The following is a 22566-nucleotide window of genomic DNA, read 5'->3' on the forward strand; positions in this document are numbered from 1 at the left end:
TCTATCTACATTTACAAAGTTGTGGTAACTTAGTCATTAAGTGGGAGGCTGGAAGATGATGATGTAGGCGATGCAGCTCCTTTTTTTTATTTTGTATTTTTTAAACTAATGCAAACAACTAATAAATGTTGGCCAAAGGCTAGAAACAAAAAGTGACTATACAGTGGTATATAATTTGAACATTATCTAATTTGTGGAGGTGGGAAGACAACAACAAAAAGATTATAATGATGAATCACATATGTTTCATTGTTATGTGCTTGAGTCCAGACATCAAAATATATATTTTGCCCCCCACAAGACGACAGATGATCAATGTTCATGTCACTAAATAGATATTCATTATCAAATATGCAACAAAAACCAAGAAGAGCATGAAAGAAACAAGCAGTTCTCCGGTTTCTAAAAAGGCAACTCCCAAGCCAAACCCCTTCATCACAACGTCTCCGTCAGAGTTATCAATCTCCTCTCCGAGTCCGAGTCCTGAAACAGGTCTGTGTGAGCCTTGGCTCCAGACTGGGTTCTTCAGGTTCTTTGGTAAGGAACCCCTCCCTGGCTGAGCCGGGTTTCATAATATGATAGATGACTCACACGCCAAGTCATGGTAACTCAAAAAATATTGTGACGGACTTCAGATCCCTTCTGAGTCCCATTAAGCCCTAACAGTCCCAAAAAATTTTCTGATTCAACATTTCCTGAGGGCTAGAGCGAGGCCTCCACCTCCACCCCAAAGCTTTCACACACTTACTGACACGCCTAGCCTAATGACTTAACCACCGAACGTACCACGCCCGGGCCTCTTCTCCTGCCAACCGTTTTCCAAAACCATCCAGGGAGGACGTACGGCTCGCAAACCCCATTCCCGTTCCCCTTCCTTTTCTTTTTTGGGCCAACGTGTTGCATCAGTGATGCCTTTTGGACAGCAGATGCACAGGAAGGAACGATTCCCAGCAAGGGCCTCTTGTTACTCAGAGCTCCACTTAAAACGTAGGCAGACAAGGAGGCTAGCGAGCGGAAATTATGTCAGAAAATTGCGGGAGAGCCACTCCTTCTTCTCGCTGTCAGCCAATGTGGAGATCAAAGAGGAACGTGGAGCTTTAACGTACACATAAATATACAGAACACATTGCCAAGCTGTTGAATTCACACCATCGCACGACCTTGGGTTTGGAGAAAGACATTTAACCGCAGCCCATTTCTGCTCCAAATGTCAGACAGTGAATACATTACATAAAAATGCCTTTGTAGAACTCTTGTTTTTACTAGCTGTGCATCTTTAAGCAGTCTCCGCCTGTCATTTTTCACCTGCTCACCTTTAACAACTGCATGAGGAAATCCGAATTGCTACTCATATCATAGTGACACTAAAGACATTATACATCCTGATTTTAATACACTCCTAACACATGCTTCTGTGCAGCCGAAGCCACTGTGTCAGATTCACCATGTTATCCCATTGACGTGCCTGACAGACTGTGGCATATGGGAAGCCAGGTGGCACAAACACAAATACATTGTTACAGATATAAGACAGCCGTTACGTACAGGTCATTGTGTTACGTTTACTGTAACCAACACGCATTTCATGATGTTTTCATCTTCTGACACTGATGCAGATGGAAATTGACAGGAATTTTTAACCAGATTTGCATTTTCTGAATGAAATATTAATGCTTGCAACGCTGCAGAAAGAATATGTAAAAATTTTGAATCATTTGTGAATTAAATGTCACAGAGCCGCTTTGACAGTGTCATGATACTTAGCATTTGTCATAAATGGTTAAATGTGTAGAAGGGCAATCAAAATTCTGCATGCAAACAGATTACTTGCAATAGAAGTAAACAAATATTACGATTACATCACTGAATACTGAGATTTCAATGTAAATCAATAGGAGATTTTTTAACTTTTTAAACTTTAAGGTTGAAGCTTAAATTTAAAAACAAAATTAATAAATAAAGATAAAAAGTTTCAAAAATAGATTTAAAAAGTACACAACAGATATGAGATATTGCAAATGATTTCACTGAATCTTGAAAACTCCATGTAAAACAATTAGTTTTTTAAATGCTTTAAAAACTAAAAATAAATAAATAGCCAAAAAAGTATTATATAGAGAGAATGTCTAATGGTGAAATTATTTATAAAGTTCAAATGAAGTCTGCACAATCAGACTAAAATAATTTTAAAAATTAATCCCAAAAAAAGAAAAAGAAAATGCAAACAAACGCAGGACAAACACCTAACTAGAATTTTTGAGTATCAATATAGTGACGTACGAAAGAAGTAACAAGATCTCTTATGTGAGTATTTAACTGAAATAATCCACCAGGCCAGATTAGGCAGAGCACTGCTTCCTCACAAGGCCTGTATCGGTCATAACGTCCATCTCTGAGGTGTGCAGTGCAATCTGAATTCTGAGGGTAAAGGTCACAATGCCAGCTAACATTCGTTATTCATGAATCCAGGATCATAGGTAGAGGCCTTGTTACTAGAGCCCGACTGATATATCGTTTTGCAGATATTATCGGCCGATATGAGCCTGTCGCAGATATATCGGAATCTGCGAATATGCCGCCATTATGACATTTTTTTTTACAGAACATAACGCAGATTAAATGCTTCTGAATGGTGTAATTACTTAGTTTGTCCGGCAGAGCGCGCTCCATTGTTTGCTACTGAGATGCGCGGATGAGCTCAAACTTCACCCGAGTCCGCTGCTTCAAATTATCCGCACGCCAGATAATTCAGTGACTTTAGAGACTAGAGCTGATCTGCGCATCACGGCACGCGTCTGCGGCGCATTTAAGCCTGTGTTACGGCCACTCAGTCAATGCTGGTGTTTATACCGGCCACGCCGCGGCCCAGAACTCATGCTTATCACATCGGTCACATCACATTACGACTATTTGCGAGAATTTGCTGACACAAAGTTCAAATGATTTTCAACGGTCACTTTGTCGTCTTCTGTTGTGGCGCAGACACGGTGTTTACTGTTAAGTGCACTGATGTCAGACTCATTTTGAATAATAAAGTTTATTGTTAAATTGTTAAATACCCTGCCTCCACTACATAGGCCTATGTTTGTCATATCATTTGATCACCACATATCACACCAGTTATCATTGCAAAAAATGTGTTTATGTATATATATTCTGTTTATGTAGGCTATATACTGTATTCTATATACAGTACCAGTCAAAAGTTTGGACACACAAATGGGAAGTGTGTCCAAACTTTTGACTAAACTCTACTATAATATAACCTACATAAAGAATATCGGCCGATATATCAATATCGGTATTTTTTACTCCCTAATATCGGTATCGGCCCCTAAAAAAAAAACATATCGCTACTTGTTACCTTGTTTGTTTAAATGCTCTTGTACTCCCCATTATATCTTTGAATTGGATTTGAGTGTTTAGTCCACGACCCAAAAAAGTATATTTTCCAGTTTTTTGTTTTGTTTGTCTCTCAGCGTTGAGGACCACAATGGCTCTGTTATTGTGTCTGCAGCTCTCTGGGTAACTACCTCAATTAGTTTGGCCAGGCTTTTGAGCTGCAGAGGGTCTCTGCACATACTGACTTCATTAAAACCCAAGTAAGGATGATCACTCACAGACACAGACACAGAGAAACACACACACACACACAAATCCACCCCAGCATGCCGCTCAGTATGATAGTCACAGAGAAGTAATTGATAACTCTTCACTGTCATGGACACTGCTTCTCCATCTTAAGAGAAACCCTGGAAGATGTTCTCAGGTCAGGGCTCAAAGCAAGGATGGCAATGCGAGAGAGTTTTACAACAGGTCAGTGTTACCAAAGTCCCTTTAAGGTGAGTCATGTCACTCAGCGGCCATCTTTAAAATGCGTCTCAGGCATGCAAGTGCAGCTCAAATCTCTTTGAATGGGGAAACATCAAATTCTCCAAAACTGTTTGCCAAGCTTACGATTAAATTTCATATTTGAAATCACCAATGAAATCTGACAATAACTGTATCATAGATGTTGTTTATTTTGCTCAAATAGCATTTAAAAAAGCTTATTTGTAAGGCAAGATCAGCCAGTGCGCATGCACAGTCCTAGGCGAACACCTCAGAATGCTTACTGTTGCTATAGCAACCGGGACTTCTAACGGCAGCTGCAGTGACATGCTGACTTTACCGATTAGGGATTGGCTCTTTTGCTCAGAAGGCGGGGATTCGCTCGATAGAGCGGCCATATTGAGTGTTGCATTTTTCCACATTCAAACCTATACGAGTGACACGTCTTGGGTATTCTATAGTCTTTGGTGTTACGCAGTCAATACATCTCACAATCGTTGATCATGTACGTATGTATATTCATTAAAGGGTTAGTTCACCCAAAAATTAAAATTGGCTTGTGTTTTACTCACCCTCGAAGCATCCTAGGTGTATATGACTTTCTTCTTTCAGACGAATCCTGTCGGAGTTATATTAAAAATTGTCCTGCCTATTCCAAGCTCTATCATTGCAGTCAGCGGGTGCTGCAGTTGAACAGTCCACAAGTCGTCCAATAAAGCGCGCACATTCATAATAAAACGTGCTTCACGGAATGACGGATAACGGAAATTAGAGAAAAGTGTTTATTACGTTTGAAACATGGATATTTTTTCTTACAGAAGGCCTTTATTCACCCCCCAGAGCCGTGTGAGGCACATTTTATTATGAATGCGCTTTCTTTATTTGACAACTTGTGGACTGTTCAACTGCAACACCCGCTGACTGCAATGATAGAGCTTGGAATAGCCAGGACCATTTTTAATATAACTCCGACTGGATTCGTCTGAAAGAAGAAAGTCATATACACCTAGGATGCTTCGAGGGCGAGTAAAACACAAGCCAATTTTCATTTTTGGGTGAACTAACCCTTTAAGTTATTTGTACAATTTCTTAATCTGCAATTAAAAATATACAGTATATATAAACATAAAATTTTGCTAAAATACAACATTTGTATATTTAAAAAATACATTATTTTATTATTATAAAATATGAATATAATAAAACAATTAAAAAGTATAAAAACAATAAAACAAAGACAAATATTATTAATTATAGAATTATAATAATTATATTATAATAGAATTATAATTATATATAATTATATTATTATATAAATTGTACATTCAATTATAATTATTTTTGAAATATTTTATAAAAACATTTTTAGCAATATATTAATGTATGTAATTTGTTTGTTAGTTTGTGTAGTGAGGCCAGTGAAAATATTAGCAGAACTGACTGTGCCAGCAGAAAAAAATCCTTATTGTTCAGCTCGGTCATGTGGCTTAATAACTGGAAAGGAAATGCATACATTTCTAAGAAGATTAAAAAAAACAAAAAAAAAACAGAAGTCCAGACAGAGTGGACAGACATAGACCATCGCTTACCCGTAAGAGAGACTGCGACTCTTCCTTGGCACTCTTGCCCTCGGTAGAAGTTGGGTACTGCTGCCCGGCTTTCTCCGCACCGCTCATCGGCGTCCCTGGCAGGTAGCTTTTAGCATCTGCACTAAGGCTGAAGATCAGTCCCGAAGGGTCTCTAAGCATGGTCGCCCCCTTCTGCTGCTGCTGGTCTTTTACCCCAGCTGCCACAGCGTTCAGCAGACCCAGTGTGGCCTGGGGGAACGGGGCTGGGCTTCCTCTAAGGATCTCCCCTGCACGTTCTTTGGGCACCCACACCAGGCTCTGCACGTGTTGCTCCCCACCTCGGACTCCACCGCCAGTCACAGGGCCCAGCGCTTCAACCCAGCCTTTTTCCTTCTCATCCTGGGCCTCACTCTTCACGCCCTCTGAGCCGGGAAGCGGCTCGGCTCTGCAGGCCTCTGGAGGCACCAGGCTATAGAGTTTCAGATCACCTTTGCTCTCCTCTTTGATGCGGAGGGTTGAAGGAGCAGAGCAGCCGTTGGCAGGAGCAGAGGCTGGATCCGCAGAGTCCTGGCAGTGGGCGGAGTTGAAGTGGTCCAGCAGTGCCGTGGTGTCGGTGGCAGTGAAACTACAATGCCGACAACGACAGCAGCCATGAACTCTCCTGCAAAGAGGATAAGAGATAGTCTCAGCAATCATGATTTTTATCATTCTTCATGGATCAAACATTCATTTCATATACTGCCATGCTATTTGGCCCCTAGAGAGCCATCTGAGAGACAGAAGACTAATCCACATCCTGAGTATGTGTACTTTCTCCTTATCTGACGTCTCTGCCCCCCTGAGCTTGGTCTGAATCTCTGTAATGTTGTGTAATTACAGTTTAGTCAGCTATTTTTGTCTGCATAATGGCTCTTTGTTCTGTTCCAAATAAAGGAAACAAAGAGCTGCTCCAAACTCTCCGCAAAGGAAAGCTAAATGAACTGTCTGCTAACCTTTAGGTAAATGAATGTGACATTCTCTCCAGAAACACCAATGATTTTCTATAAGCTTGTACTTCCTGTTTGAAATCGACCACGGTCAAAGAAGTACAGGCGAGTGTACCCCACCCAAAAAACTATGTTTATTTTACATGCATCAGTAGACGTGCTTGGACAATGGCCATTCATTGATAGGTTTGGCTGTAAGTGCTAACTGTACCGCAATGAAGTATTTACACAGATTGAGAGGTTTCGAAAGCAAAAAAAGTCCTTAGTGTTTAATGTTCAAGGGCAAATTAAGTTATTAACATCATTTGCCAAGATCATCTGTATATTAAATAATAACTATAATAAAAAAAACACGTTAACATGCTCATCAAGTATCAGGAATTCAAATGATGCTGTATAGTTATACAACGGTTTCTCAAATCTAAGCAGCGTTTCAAAAGTGCTGTTATCTATCTACTAAGTCCAGCAGAACTATGATATTTGGAAACGGAAAAACATAGTGGTTATGCACTGCTTGATGCTTTGGCTTCTTTTAGAATTATTTTGGGGCGGGGGGGGAAATTCCAAAAAATATTTATAAAATCTGCCTTTTAAGTTACTTAGTATTAACTTCTTATTTATAGAACCGCTGTATAAAAGCACATTGTGCTCCTGTAATATTCCTTAAATATAAAAATACGACTAGCCCAATAAAATAAGATACAAATGACTTTAGACACAGTGTTGAAACTCAGAGTATTCTGTGCACCTAGGATGAAATATTACCAATGGTTCAAAAGTTTGTGTGTAAAGTTTTTTTCTGTCGAAATAAATTATTTTTTTCAGCAGGTATACCTTTGATTGATCAAAAACAGCAAAGACAGTGAGGGTAAAGACATTTATAATGTCGCAAAAGATTTCTATTTCAAATAAATGCTGTTCGTTTAAACTTTCTATTCATCATAGAATCCTGACCAAAAAAAATCTAACGTTTTTTTCCTCAAAAAAAGTAAGCAAAACAACAGGTCACACATAAAATAGGATATACAAAACTGACAATGTAGCTAAATTTTCACAAATCCAGAATTCTACAAAACTGACTAAATGCAATAAATCTATCAGCAGCTAGCTGTTTTGCTCTCTTTCTTCTTTCACTTTTTATCCATCCCAGTTCGACACAAATTGTCTTCTTTGGGAAATGAAAGCTGTGTCTGGTGTTATCATAAATGCTCACTAGAGCCCTATCCTTCAAGCTGAATCTCAGTGTAAGATTTTCCTTATTGTGAAAAAGACAGAAAAAAAAAAAATAAATAAATAAAATCTAAGATCTGTTACCCAGTAAACAGCCTCTCACGATCTGACACTGTATCGAACCAGGATGGATAAAAAGCAAGAGAGCAAGAAAGAGAGCAAAAAAGCTAGATGCCATCTTTGCTCCTCTAGGCACCAAACGAGGGACAGTGTGGAAAAGTGCTTTTCATCATTGCTGCTGCCTGAATTTCCCAGCATGCAGTTCTGTAATTTGTTCCTCTTAGGTGCACGAAGGCAGGGGCAGATCAAACATTGGTGCATTCCAGCGACCGGTGAGGTGTGAGAAAGCATACGATCCGTTGCATGATTACAGACAATACAATGTTTACATCTCAGGGAAAAAAAACAAACATTAGGTACACACATCCAAATATTACTTTGTAAAGTCCAAAAAACAACATAACTGCACATTTATTTTGCTATATTTTAGGTCAAAGTCATTTTGTGAGAAAGTGTACGATCTGTTGCATGTACCCCTGATTACAGACAACAACAAAAAACATTAGGTACTCACATACAAATATTACTTTGGAAAGTCCAAAAAAATAACATAACTGCACATTTCTTTTGCTATATTTTAGGTAAAATTCATTTAAAGAAAAACATCTACACATCTAGAAATGTACACATCTACACATTTTTGCAATGATCTGAAGACCATATAAACTTCTGTGAAGTTGTTTTATGAGGACCAGTTACCATAAACGACTGACACACAGATACATTCAGTTATCATTAATCAGTACCAGACAAAACTAGCTCTCCCCCCACCACCACCAACCAAGACTCAACTGTTTTCCAACAAAGCATGGGCTGCTTCCAAAACAAATCGTATTCTTTGGTCACTGACACGGAGCATAAATACGTTTGTCAAACCCTGCAACCCAGAACTGATTGTTTTCTGGCATGAGTTTTGTTAACAGTGAAGTTTTTAAATGGTGTAGTTGATGTGAAACTTTATTCTTCTAACATGCAATGCCTTCATGAACTTAATCGTACACGTTTATACCTTACATTGACAGTACCATGACAGTACCGAAAATGTTATTTTCGAAAAAATATAAATTACATAATTATTGTATTTTGCACAAACTATTGTATATAATACCTCTCTCTTCATTGTTTATATCTGTTTGTCTCTTTTTATTCTGCTAATCTATCTATCTATCTACCCACCTACCTATCTATCTATCCGTTTTGTTTGTAAATTTGCTTAATGATTAAATTAAAATATTTCTACTCAAGATTAAAGTTAAGATACATGATTTCACTTAAAAAGTAAGCAGTAACAAAAACAATTCCCCTTGTGTAACCACAGTGAATGTAACTTAATACTCTCATTGAAGTTCATTAAACACTAAGTAAATAATTAAATAAGTATACCTGATTTCTGTAAACATCTGTTAATGTCAATCCCAAGTACAGTGCATTACTACAGTAATTATGACAGTTTCCTCAAAATGAGTTTTAATTAAAACGCTGACAGGTTGTCACATTTCCTGTGATGTTAAGAAAAACACATTAAGGCTATTAACAAAATAAAGTGTTAGTCCCAGCTGCATCTGCTTGATAATGAGGTACATGTAGCACCACTGAAAAACAGCAGTGGTGCAGGAAATACTATCAGACTAGATGAGTACGTTCAAGCTGACATTCAAAAGTTGTCAACAGAACCAAAGACCATTCAACAAAAAAAAAATTACAAAAATGAAAGACGAACTGTGGATTATTTTTTTTTTGGTTCAAAATTAACAAACAAAAAAAAATTTCAAATGATCTTGCTTTACCCAGATTTACAACGGCAAGCTTAAAATAATTATTTATAATTTAAGCTGTCAGGTCAGATTTTGTGGGAAATGTCAGTCTTTGCCTGATTACGTCACACTGGTAGGTGTGTTACCACTGACAGTCACCACTGATAAGCTACTACTAAATATTGTAGAAACTTAATTTTCTGTAAAGTTGCTTTACAACGATTTGTATCGTAAATTTGTATATCGTAGCTATACAAATAAACTTGAATTGAATTAATAGTTCTGACAGCTTACAACATTATTAATACAATGGATCATTCAAAAAGGCAACCATCTGATGAATCATTTGTTGTTAAAACAAACAAAAAATTCCTTTACAAGCATAAAGGAAAGTGACAGAGTCTGTAACACAACTCATCAACATCAGACTGGCATTTCAGAGACGGTGATAACTTCATGGCGATGGTGAGAAGACTTCAAAGGATTTAAATCAGCCAAGACATTGCCTTTTCTTGCTGACTTTTTCCCTTGATTCCCAACTCTAAAAATCAGGCTACTTCATTTGACTGGGTCACAAGAAACAGTAGCAAGGAATGTGTCTTTCACCCCTCTCAGACTGAAGCAGAGCAGTAATCATCACTGTATAAAGGGTCAGCATTCACCTGCACGGCCAGCAAAAATCATGTAATCATTCAAAACTGTATGAGCATAAGTACATTAGAATTTCCTTAATGCTTTCAATTTAATAGCAAACACAGGTTATAGATTAACTTTTTTTTCCAGTTTCATTTTGCAAAGCATCAAAACAACATCATCGATTTAGTGGGGAAATACTTGAAAACATGAAAAAATGGATGAGAACCTATATCGATGTCAATAACGGTACTGAGTGGCAGTAATTTGCGCTTGTGAAAATGAAGCCCTTTAGCTATGCACCAGCACACCCACTCAATACTGCCATTTTACAGGACACAGAGCAGAGCAGAAGTGTTAGCGACACCGTCCCCATGACATTACACAGGAAATGGAAAAATGGGTACAGCGTGGCCTGTCACTTACCTGACCGAGTGACAGAAAAACCGGTTGAAGAAAAATCACAGTGGGGGGTTAAAGTGCGAGCTCATCGGCTCATTCGGTCTCAAAAAGGAAACAAGGGGCCCTCATTACAAAAAAAAATGAGATAAACACGTGAAGACTCATTCAGAGAACTGTTGCTCCTTAGAAATAAACAAAGGCACTTGCACACTAAAATTCATGCAGCTAATCTATTGATTTCAATGTGGATTATGACTGCATTTCTGTATGATTTAAAATTTATCAGTCTCCTCCCACACTCAAAATGGATATTATGCTGAAATAGCAGGAAAAATATATACTTTTTGGTTTTAGTCTAATTAGTGTTTCACAGATGGCACGATTTGTCTGTTTCAACAATGTCATGTAAACAAGCTACAACACATAAACATGTCAGCAGTGTGAACGCACTTCAATGTGACCAAAAATGATGTGGCAATAGAGTGGCAGTATGTAAAATTTGTTTGGCTGAAATATCGATTTTAGACTTTACTATGACTGGTTTAATTTATCACCTGAGAACATGATAACCTAAACAGCATACCACGTTTAATTACCCAAATTTAAATGAAAAATTTAATTTCAGTTTTCAGCTAAAATTCACTTCAGCATATCACTATATCAGACGGCTAATTTTATAAAGGTGAAGTGTGTAACTTTGTCACCACTTGCAGTGTCAATCAATAACAATTTACGTTTGGGGTGGGACTTTTTATCCAAGCAATGCATCTGAAGATGTGCAGACATTACACACTTCACCTTTCTAAGTGACTCCCACAATGAGTTGACACAAAGTTTAAAACCAGCATGTCCAAAATCCAATACAGTGTTCTCGCCATTTCAGCTCCTGCACGTAAAAGGTCTCCCTTTCCCGAACTGGAGGGCAGCATGATATATTGAGTGTGCACTGGATCAGGTGGGCACGAGGTGTGGGAGGCTACAGCATCAATATCAGGTTCACGTTCGTGGTGGGTGGGTTGCTGTTTGGAGACTAGAGGGCAGGATTCTGCTCATAAATCTACACTATAGCGAGATATTCAGGAGAAACGCATACGGGAAATATTATGTATCAGTGATTCCTCAGACCACACAATCATTCGCATGCACACACAGAGGTCACCGAACGATTCCACACAATGAAATCGGATACCATGACACAGATGTTCATACAATAACATAGAAGACACAATGCTGAAAACATGCATGCAGTAGCCCACACATTAAAATCTAGTGTACTTCAAGTGTACACAATATTCTCATGCTGCCCGTAAGCCTGGTGAGAAAAAAAGTATATGAGGGAAAAGTAGCTTAAAAACAAAATATGACATGCACATTCTCGATCACACACACACACACACACTCTGGACGGTGTGAGCTGAGAAGCAGGAGCTCTCCAGGGAGGCCATACAGGTCTGATTTCGGCTCTCTCCTCGCCGGGTTCCAGGCTGTGGGCTCTGAATACAAACAGCGCCTTATTCAGAAAGGCCGCACGCACAGGCTGAAAACACTCTGCTCCACGTCCACCTGAAACAACCAGCCCCGGGCAGCTGGATCATGATGGACGTCACTCAAGACTCAAACGTATAAAAACCTTCACACATGTTCTCTAGGGGACAGGTGGGTGTAGGAGGCCTGAAAATTCAGCGTTTCCTGACAAGAGCGACAACTTGACAAATGATTCCTCCGCCAAGATCTTTGACAAGTCAGATTAGATCGTTGATCATTTAACAACATGAGAACCTGTGCAATTACTCAAAAAGTTTAAATAGCAGAAAAACTGTGTCTGTCATGCAGTTATGTGCGACGTCTTTGTACTATAATTATGTATGCGTGTTACTTTATGCATGTAGACTGAAATATAAATGGGTTAGAATTTGATTCTTAATCAAAACAGGTTTCCTTAAAAATAATAATAAAATATTTAAACAAATTGATCTATTACATTTGGTTCCATTGACTTCTAGAATAGCGGCATTCTTTAACAGATGTGGATGGAAAAAATAATAAAATATACAATACTTGCATGAAAAAAGGATGTATACGTGTGTGTGTGCGTGTGTCTGTTTCACTTTTGCAATAAAAAGTTTTTTGTTTTTTTTAAGATGTGACTTACTAACCAACTAAATCACAAGGTTGGTTAGAAAAAAAAGACTTATTTTTTACTATTGATTTCTAACGTTTTTACTGTTCTGCTGCCTGAAATCTGAAATGATCTGATCATTTGCAACAGGTTGCACATAGTAATGAATGCAATAAGAATTTCCAATTATTGAGAATCATTCAATTAAATCTAGCATGGCAGCATTTTAATGTCACATTAAAATAAAACAAAATTGAGAATACAGTCATAATGTTATGAAAAAATGTAAGAAATTAAATTTATTGCAAAGAAAAATTCAGACAGACTTGATTGAGTTTACTGTTCTCCATCACATTGATGTTACATTCTCTATGACTTTACTCTCATAATATTACATCTGTAATCTCAATGTAATGACATTTTAGTTTTTTTTTTTTTCTTTATGGCACTAAAACACTATCATAATTTAGGAACCATAACCATTAAATGGAATTGGTACCAGAATTAATACTTATAAAATTAAACTAAAAAAATATTAAATATTTAAAGAATTTGTCAGTGAATTTTATTAAGCATAAAATACTTTTAAATACATATAAATGCAAAATCCATTGCACATGCAAGATGCTGCCGATTTGTATTAAAGTTTTGTTATTGGGTTCATTTTGCCATGTAAACATCAGTAGTAAAATTGCTCAGAAGAGGTTCTTGCACATAATATGGCAGAATATACTATAATATCAAACATATGTGGCATTGAGGTGGTTTGGTGTATTTACACAACACTTATATTAGATTTAGCAAAGTGCCTTTCTGTTCTCTTTCTACTGTGCCAAACTCAAGCGGACATATGGATTTCAGTGGTGCAGTAAACTCATTTTTATCAATAAATTCAAACCAGCACATGTAGACATGCCTGTAAACTCTGGCAGAAAATGGAGAGTAATTGAGATCTTATGTGAAGGTAAAGCAGAGCCATACTCATCCGCGCCGTACATAGTACACAGCTGGTGAAAGAAAGAATATGGAAAGGTATAATAGTTTCCCACATGTACACACTTAACAGAAATATGTACGCGCACACACACAAGCGCAAACAAACACTAAAGTGCACACATTTACATGCGCAAATGGCCTCGAGACAAGCCAAATCAAAACCAATGAGGGACTGCTGTAAGAAAAGTTACTCCCTGACGTTTAGCATTTTCAGTTTATTCAGCTGCGTTGCTCGACTTCAAGTAAAGTGCAAAAAAAAAAAAAAAAAAAGAAAACACAAAAAAAAACAAAAAAAAAAAAAAAAAAAAAAAAAAAGCCACTGCACAAAACCTAAAGTGCACACATTTACATCTACGCACCTGGTCTCAAGACAAGCTAAATCAAAACCAATGAGGGACTGCTGCAGGAAAAGTTTCTCCCTGACGTTTAACATTTTCAGTTTATTCAGCTGTGTCGGTCGACATCAAGTAAAGTGCAAAAAAAAAAGGAAAACCTGTTACCTATCAGTATGAAAGCAAAACCGCCAACACAGAAACAAATGTGTAACACAAGCTTGCTGGCTATAATCAACAGCTGCTTTCACTGTCCAATGCTATGCCTTTTGCTACAAAAATATGAAAATATAAATATATATATATATAATATCAGTGTTATTTTAGTGTCATTGAGATACTATTATATTTTAATATTTTGAATCAGTTTTTATTTTTATATTTTCCATTTTAAATTTTTATTAATTTTTTTGTTATTGTTAGTAGTTTATGTTTATGTAGTTTCTATACATTTTTTATGTTAAACTAAAGCAAATTAAACAAGAAAAATGATAAATTAGCTCAAATAAGTACGTAAACAAATACTGGACCTTTATATTTATTAAAATGTACACAGATAAAAATGAATTGGATTGTATAAGCGTGAAAGCAAAGCTGCCAAAGAAAAACTGTTTAACAGTTCACTCTGTCCAATGGTCATTTGCTACAATATATTAAATTTAACTAAAATATCAAAATATTAAATAATTGAAAGCTAAACAAAATATTTTAAAAGGTCCAATATTATGTTTAATATTATGAGTTAAAGTGATGCACGAGTTAATCCAGTGCAAAATAATAACTTACTTTATTTTTAATAAATACACACCCCACCCTTAAGACCTCTAGATATGGTTTGGGTCCCTCCATAAATTGAAGTCTACCTCTCCTCAACAAGCCATGTAATTTGAGGTATCATTCATGTTTGTAGCACAAGCGATGCAGGATGAGTCACATATTACATATAGTTTTAAAAATGTTAGCAATAAATCCAGTAAAGATGCTCTAAAAAATAAGGTGATTTCTTATGCGATTTTACCTGTAGTGACGAAAGATGTCCTCCTCCACTTCAGTGAAGAAATGGCACTTAGTGCAGGCGTACTCTCCAGGATGGTCCCGTCCTGTCCCTGGCCCTGCATCCCCTGATCCCTTCTCCTCTGGTTTGACTTCCAGTAAGGTTTGCGAGGTGTGGGTGCTGTCATAGTGCAAGAGAAGCAAGTCAATATCAGTCGAGGTTAACGGGCACTGGTCACACTGATGGGTGACGGACGCTCGGGGAGCTGGCAGGGATGGGGTAGTGGTCCCTCCGGCTGTTAGCTGCAGCAGAAGTAGAGCACAGTGCGAGCAGGAGCTCTTACGACAAGCGAAGGGATAGGAAATCTCCCCCAGGTGCTTCTCAGGAGTGCAGAGCCCACGGGGACAGAAGGGGCAATGTTTGATGGTGCACTTGTGAATGCTATGAGCCCGTTGGTAGTGATGCAAAAGCGGAGCCACGACGATGACTTCCGGCCCGTGAGTCATGGAGTAACGGAAGTCGCAGAACTGGCAGTTGTAACTGGTTACTACCGTTTCCTGGTCGCCCGCTGCTCCAGTCTTCTCCTTTTTCTGTAAGTGGGAGTCTCCGTCATGGGCCTTTCTGTCCCTTTCCCCTGGACTTCCCTCCCTGATGGCCGCCTGGCCGTGTCTCTTCTCATAGTGCTCCAGAAGCCTAGAAGCACTGGTAGCTTCGCAACTAAAACTGCAATACTTGCACCAGTAATAGGAGGCAGGGGTGTCACCTCCAGTGCGACTAGGGGAATCTGACGCCCTGATTGGTACGGAGTACCCAGCCACAGAGTCATCTTCGGCCCGCACCGCCACCCGATCGGCCCACTTCCCTTGCTCATCTGCCCCAATGCGCGATACGCAGTTCCCCTTCCGTTCAGTTGAGGACTTCTCCTCGAGGCTGGTGTTGGACGGAGGCGGACTCTTCATCTTGTTGGGGTGGGTGGCCAGGAAATGCTGTTCTAGATCTACAGAAGAGCTTCCCATGTAGGTGAAGTTGCAGAACTTGCAGCGGAAGTACTTGGTGTTGCCCTGACAGTCCTGCGTCTTCCTCCCAATTCCGATGAAGGTGCCGGCTAACATTACCTGTGAAAGCAGGGAAGTCAAGAGGGGGGAGGAATGGATGACAAAGAAAGAAAATGAGATAAAGGGAAAGAACAATCATCCATGAGTTAAAGAGAATTACAGCGAAATAGAAGTCTGATATAATAAGACAGACAACAGACTTTCAATAACCCTCCCAATCTCGAAGACGAGGCAGCAGTTATCACCACACAAAGGCAAATCACATTTTATGTTCTTATTACTTCTCAGCACTGAGAATTCGAAAATCCTTCTGTGAGCAGATGGGGAACATGTGAAACCTGTAGAAGAGTCAAAGAATAAAGCAACCATGCATGCAGAGACAAAATGGATCTTTTCTGATTATTATTATCCAGGTGTAACTTTAGTTCTTATACTTTGAAATTAAATTCTGGATTTAAAAAGAAAGAAAAGTAAAAAACATAACTAACAAAAATATTTCTTAATTGCATGTATATTAAAATATAGACATGCAGATCTATGGCTTAAGATGCAATAGATGTCTGGCCTATAGAAAGCATATGGAATATTTAGCTGGCAGTTATAGAGCCAAAAGAGAGTGTGAGTGGGAGGTCTTGAGCTACATATGCACTGTGGGGAATTCAACGTCATGCTCCAGACAAAACACTCAAGGAATGTCACAGCACAGACAGGCCCTTTCCCCTGAGCAGCCCCTGAGCTGTATGTTGAAGCAATGATTAAATAAACACCCACTGCTTAGTGTAATATGTGCTTGATTATAATTCTTACACAAGCATATTACAGATAGAAAGTGGACTAAACTGAAGTCTCAGCTGATTGCTCTGTATCACCTGTCTGAGGAATTGCATTTAAGAAAAGTGCACTTGTGACACAGACTACATAAACCTTTTCTTAAGAAATATATATTTTTTTAATGTTATGGTTAAAAGAAAGCAAGCAAGAAAGAAAGAGAAAAACAAACATCCTCCATAACAACTGAACAACGCAGCTAAGGTCACTTGGCAAAATAAATGCGATGTGCATCAAATTATGTACAGTTATTATTTATTGTTAATCATTAAATATATTAAGTTATAGTAAATCAAGTAAATTATATAATAATATTAATAATAATAATTTAATGTAAAAAAATTAAAATATTACAAAAATTGTTTAAAAAACCTAAAAACTCACTATGTTGTCCAAAATATGTGCGCTATGTATATTTAAGCATATTGGAGTTTAAAGTCATTCCTCTTGACACCTGTACTGAAATCAAGTTACCAATATAAATATTAATAAATAACTATTCCATAATATTAAATAGATAATAACTATAATACAATATAAATGCTAAATATATAATAAATAAAATGCATGTTATTATTAGGGATATGCCGGTATCAAATTTTCATGTTGCGATTAATTGCTAATGCTTTTGTCACGGTATACGGTATTATCACGATATTGAAATTTAGTTTTAAAAAAGTGCTGTCATAATACAGTATAACAGGTTTAATAACTTTTCTTATGCATTACCGAATACCGGCACAAGTCTAGTTATTATATTATAAAAATAAAAAATATATAATATTTTGAATATTCCTATTACTAAACAAAGAAACACAAGTGAGCACAAGTTACATCAGTGATCTAGCAATAATTAAAATCATTACATCTGGCTGGTAAACCAGCCTTGCACTGACTAAAGCTAAACGCTTCCAAACTTGGCTCATTTCGCAGAAGCCAAACTTAAATATGCCGCTTAAATTGTAAACATGACATTGTTGAAGTGAAGAGTGAAACCGTGGTGAAAGTTAGGCAGATAAATGACTATGACATCTGTTCATTACCCATCGTTTAAAATAAATCGACTCCTGTGTTTTCACTGGCTCCCCTCACCAGCTTCCCTACGCTCTTTTTCCCCCCTTTTTTCATTGGGAAAATGAGAAAATCGCAGTCGTCGATATTACTGCATGGAAAATTCCACTAGGAATGAATTCTGAATAGACTCATTATTCAAACTTTTTTCCTAAAAATTTATACGGTATTACGACAATTTGTAGACAGGCTGATGTTGAATTGAAAAAGATCGTGGCTGGTGTTATTAGAAGAAAAAAAACATCAGGTACTCTAAGCTGCACTGTGTGCTTGCTTGATTGAATACATGCACATGTGCAAAGCAGGCAACTGCTCATAATGGTCCATTTAAACATGATACACTGAGGCTAGTGCTACGATAAATCAGCCAAAGTCACAGAACAAAGCCAAATACAGTGTGCCAGCATGATCCAGACTAATCTCCTTCACATTTTTTTGTTTGTTTTTATAAATCAGAAATCACTAAGGTGATATGACAAATGATGCCTGCATTTCAATTTGAATGGAGCAGCTTGATTGCTTATTCATGACGTTATTTTATAACACATGCATGAACAAATACAGACTGTATGAGGGCTAGTCAAAATTTCTAAATTAATGCAGCCAATGTTCATCAGTGTGTGAGTTTCTTCGTGTGCATGACTTTGCATGCATCATGTACGGTTACCATCCGTCTAGTGGTTTTACTTCTGTGACATAAATTTTAAGTTTCACAGCTGCATGTGCATGCATCATTTTTAAGCCTTAATGACCCATGGGTCTGACTAAAGCACTGCTCCAAAACTATAAGGCCATCTTGCTTCCTACATAGGCAGCTGCCTTCCAAGGCAGCATCTTAACTGAAACGAGCCTTCATAAGTCACTGATTTGGAACACTCTACATATGAAGCAAGTCCATGTATCATTAAATTGCATTTCACAGGCAAAGCAGACGGGAGATTAACTTGATTTCAATACAGGTGATGAGTGGAATGAAGCAAAACTCTAATATGCATAAATAGACATAGCACGCACACTACCGTTCAAAAGTTTGGGGCTGGTAAGTGTTTTTAATGTTTTTGAAAAAAGTCTCTTATTCTTACCAAGGCTACATTTACTTCATCAAAAATATAGTAAAACATTCATATTTTAAAATATGGAAAATTGTAATAATACTTTTTCTGTTTTAAAATGTAATTTATTCCTGTGACGGCAATGCTGAATTTTCGGCAACTATTACTCCATTCTTCAGTGTCACATGATCCTTCAGAAATCATTCTAATATGTTGATTTAGTGCTCAAGAAACATTTCTTTTATTTGTGCTGCTTAATATTTTTGTGGAAACTGTGCTTTCAAGATTTTTTAAGAATAGAAAGCTGAAAAGAACAGCATTTATTTGAAATTTAAAACTTTAATATTTTTAAACATTATAAATGTTGTTACTCACCTTGCCAAACAAAACAAAAATATGATCCCAAACTTTTGAACAGTAGCTCAGTTTATTTTCAGTAAAAAAAATAAATAAAAAAAAACTATAATATTTTAGGTTTTTTTAGTTAACTATTTTTTAATGTATTTTTACTACTTATTAGTATTTTTGGTCACACTTTATTTTAAGGTCCAATTCTCGCTATTAACAACCCATTAACTACAACTTTTGCCTCGATAAACTCCTAATTTGCTGCATATTAATAGTAAGGTAGTTGTTAAGTTTAGGTTTTGGGTAGTGGGATTAGGGATGTAGAATATGGTCATGCAGAATATGTGCTTTATAAGTACTAATGAACAGCCAATATGTTAATAATAGGCATGCTAATAAGCAACTAGTTACTAGTGAGAACTGGTCCCTATATTAAAGTGTTACCGTACTTTTATTATTTATTATAGGATTGAATGAATATGTATCTAGAAACAACATTTCTCTCCTTTAATCTGCTTTGTGATTACCTGTACGTCGTAGGTGCCGTTAAGTACGGAGGATCTGGGTGACCCTGCTTCCGCCGCAGAGCTGCTCTGAGCTGATTGGCCGAGGAGGCGCGCTGAGTCTTTGGCCTGTGTTTGGGCTGTGAACTGCACCATGTTATGTAGTGCCAGAATCTTATTGTCCAGCTCCGCGTCCTGCCGCGTCCGGTTGTGCAGGCCCAAATGGTACTTACGAAAGTGTTTGATCAGGTCCGTGGGGTCGTTGCCGTAATAACCATACCCACAAATGTTGCACTTAAAGTCTTGTAGTTTGGGTGAGGTGGGTGGAGGTGCTCCCGTCTCAGCTCCCAGAGGGCTAGGGGCGTCCTCCGCTCCCCCAATGGGCCTCTGTGGATGAAGTGTAACAGGAGGAACTTTAGAGCCTTCGACAGCCGCACCACGAGGGCTGTCAGAGCCCAGCAATGCTAGCGGGCTGTGTGTGGCGTCCCTCTCCTCTCCGTTACTGGTGCAGCCCTGTACGATGACGCCGCCTGACCGGGTGCTGGGTTTTAGACTGTTCCGGTCGTCCTCACAGTCTCCTCTCTCACCTGGATCAGAGTTCGTTGGGGAGGTGGTAGAGTCCAGCGGTTCGGTATCAGTGCCCTCGCGGCTGGAGTAGAATGCTGCCAGTTTGTGGCTGGAGTAATGCAAGTCAGGCCTGTCTGGTTTGATGGGGCCAGGGGAGGACGGTTCCTCCTGTTCTTCGGCCACAGCACGGTCGGGCTCTGAGGCCTGGCTCCCCGCGTTCCCGCTCTCTGGGCCCGTGGCCTCGGCCGCCACCACCTCACCCTCCTCTTCTTCACCGCCGAAGCTTCTCAAAGGGGGATTCTTTTTCCGCACCATATCTGGAACCCAGAAAAAGAGAAGAGCAATGTTAGAAGTAACTCGCTCGATGTGTGGTTCCGACTGCTCACATGCTAAAAACAACTTCGGAGCCAATGGCGCCTATTCTGCTCTCTATAAAAGCTTCTCAGTTGCTCTTTGATTTTTGAAAATCAGAGACAGAATGCCCTAGAAACGGTTCTGCTGTTCCAGCTCAATCCATAAACAGCAATGAGGTACTAATATCGGTGACTATGTCGGCGCCGGCCTTTGTTGATGATGTTTTAATGAATAAAATCTGTGCACTTATGTCACTGATGTGGCTTAGGGACACACATTTTAATCAGTTAGCAAAATCAAAGATGATAGGGAGAGAGAGAGAAAAAAACGTGGAATTTATAAAGTGATTCATAGCGAAAAATTTCCATCAGAACTCAATGAGGTCATGCGTGTTTGTTCATAGCAGGCAAATCGCACTATTAACTAGACTTTCCTTTGGCACGAACTCCTGCTATCAAAAGCGAATTTCTATGAATGGTTTAGCACTGTGCTAAGTTAAACATCATTTTGCATTTGCAAGATGGTGTGCGTGTTGGCCAGTTTCAATTTAGGGCAATTACAGTTTCTCATGATTTAACAAAACAGGGGCCTGTCTTATTTCGACAGACCGTCGAGAGCAATTTCCTCATTTAGTCTGTGATGCAAATGGATATTAAATAAAGCAATTCATGCTTTGCAGAGGGGCCACACCTTAACCAGAGCTAAGTTAATAAAAGCCTTGAAAATCTAATCACAAATATAACCACACCCTGTCATATCATTAACAGCATCTCTAGCGCTCTCACCATCCACACTCTGCGATTTCTGAGGCTTCACAGCATCTAAACACACTACAAGCGGGTGTGCTATCCATTTAAAATTGATATTGATGAGAAACGCACCTGTCTGTGTCATATTACTACTCCCTAAAAGAGATTGCGTTTTATAGAAATTTATTCAAGTATCAGTGGTGTCTGTAGCGAGTGTGACTGACGACGGTAGAAAAGATGTAACGAATGGCTGATGCCGGTTCTTGAAAGCCTACATTCTTAATCTGTCATAATAATACATCCAAAACTGCACATCATTATTTTATCATATCAAGAAACGCAATCAACGATATAACACTACATTCAGACCACAGTGCGGTAACTGATCTGAAACGTGTTGATGAGAGTGACAAATAAACTAAATGCTAATTACCACACCACACAGCAAGATTACTCATTTGTTGATCTTGTACATGTGTTTTTATGCATTGCAAACAAGTCCCAATGTCATGGAAAACTTAGAAATAAAGGAACTTTAAAAAATGTGTTTTCCAGGCTACCAAACGTCATAGATATATAAATGATGATGATAATAATAATGATAATAAAGTGCTTTAGCATGAGAACAGAGAGCACCACACACTGAATTAATTGAATAAACAATAAATACATACATTTGTGATATTTTAAATATACAAATAATATTTCATTTTTAACTGAAATACATTTTAACATTTTGTATTTGTATTTTGTTTAATATATTTAAGGCAATTATTGGATTTATTTTTTGCTACCTATAATAAGTCCATGAAATGTCATTAAAAAGTCTGTGCAAACAGTTATATATTTGTTCTGTTGAAATCTTACATGATCTCATCATTTGACTAATTAGTGAAGTAATATAAATTACCTTTCTTTACACCCAAATATTCTTCCTCAAAAAGTACTAAAAGAATCATTAAATGAGAAAAATCAGAACCAGAATTATAAAATATGCAATGCACATCCATCATGAATACACACGTTTTTATTTATGCTGTGCTCTAAAATGTTTCATCTGCTGGATATTACTCTTGTGTAAAGCTGGTGAGTAAACATGCCCACAAGCCATTGAAATAACAGATTTGTGAGCAA

At 38.0% G+C, this 22566-nt stretch overlaps 1 protein-coding gene across 3 annotated transcripts in view; it reads right to left on the reverse strand.

Annotated features, from left to right (window-relative positions):
• Window positions 1-22566, reverse strand: part of trps1 (trichorhinophalangeal syndrome I) — a 132970-nt gene that overhangs the window by 78062 nt on the left and 32342 nt on the right. For all 3 annotated transcript variants that reach the window (XM_016441914.1, XM_016441916.1, XM_016441915.1), the window contains exons 3-5: window positions 19787-20646; window positions 14930-16020; window positions 5421-6060 (exon numbers count right to left, since the gene is read on the reverse strand). In XM_016441914.1, the coding sequence (XP_016297400.1) occupies window positions 5421-6060; window positions 14930-16020; window positions 19787-20646 (2591 nt within the window). The remainder of the gene's footprint in view (window positions 1-5420; window positions 6061-14929; window positions 16021-19786; window positions 20647-22566) is intronic.

The sequence above is a fragment of the Sinocyclocheilus anshuiensis genome, unplaced genomic scaffold (genome assembly GCF_001515605.1).
Source record: "Sinocyclocheilus anshuiensis isolate Anshui unplaced genomic scaffold, SAMN03320099.WGS_v1.1 scaffold195, whole genome shotgun sequence".
NCBI classification, from domain to species: Eukaryota; Metazoa; Chordata; class Actinopteri; order Cypriniformes; family Cyprinidae; genus Sinocyclocheilus; species Sinocyclocheilus anshuiensis.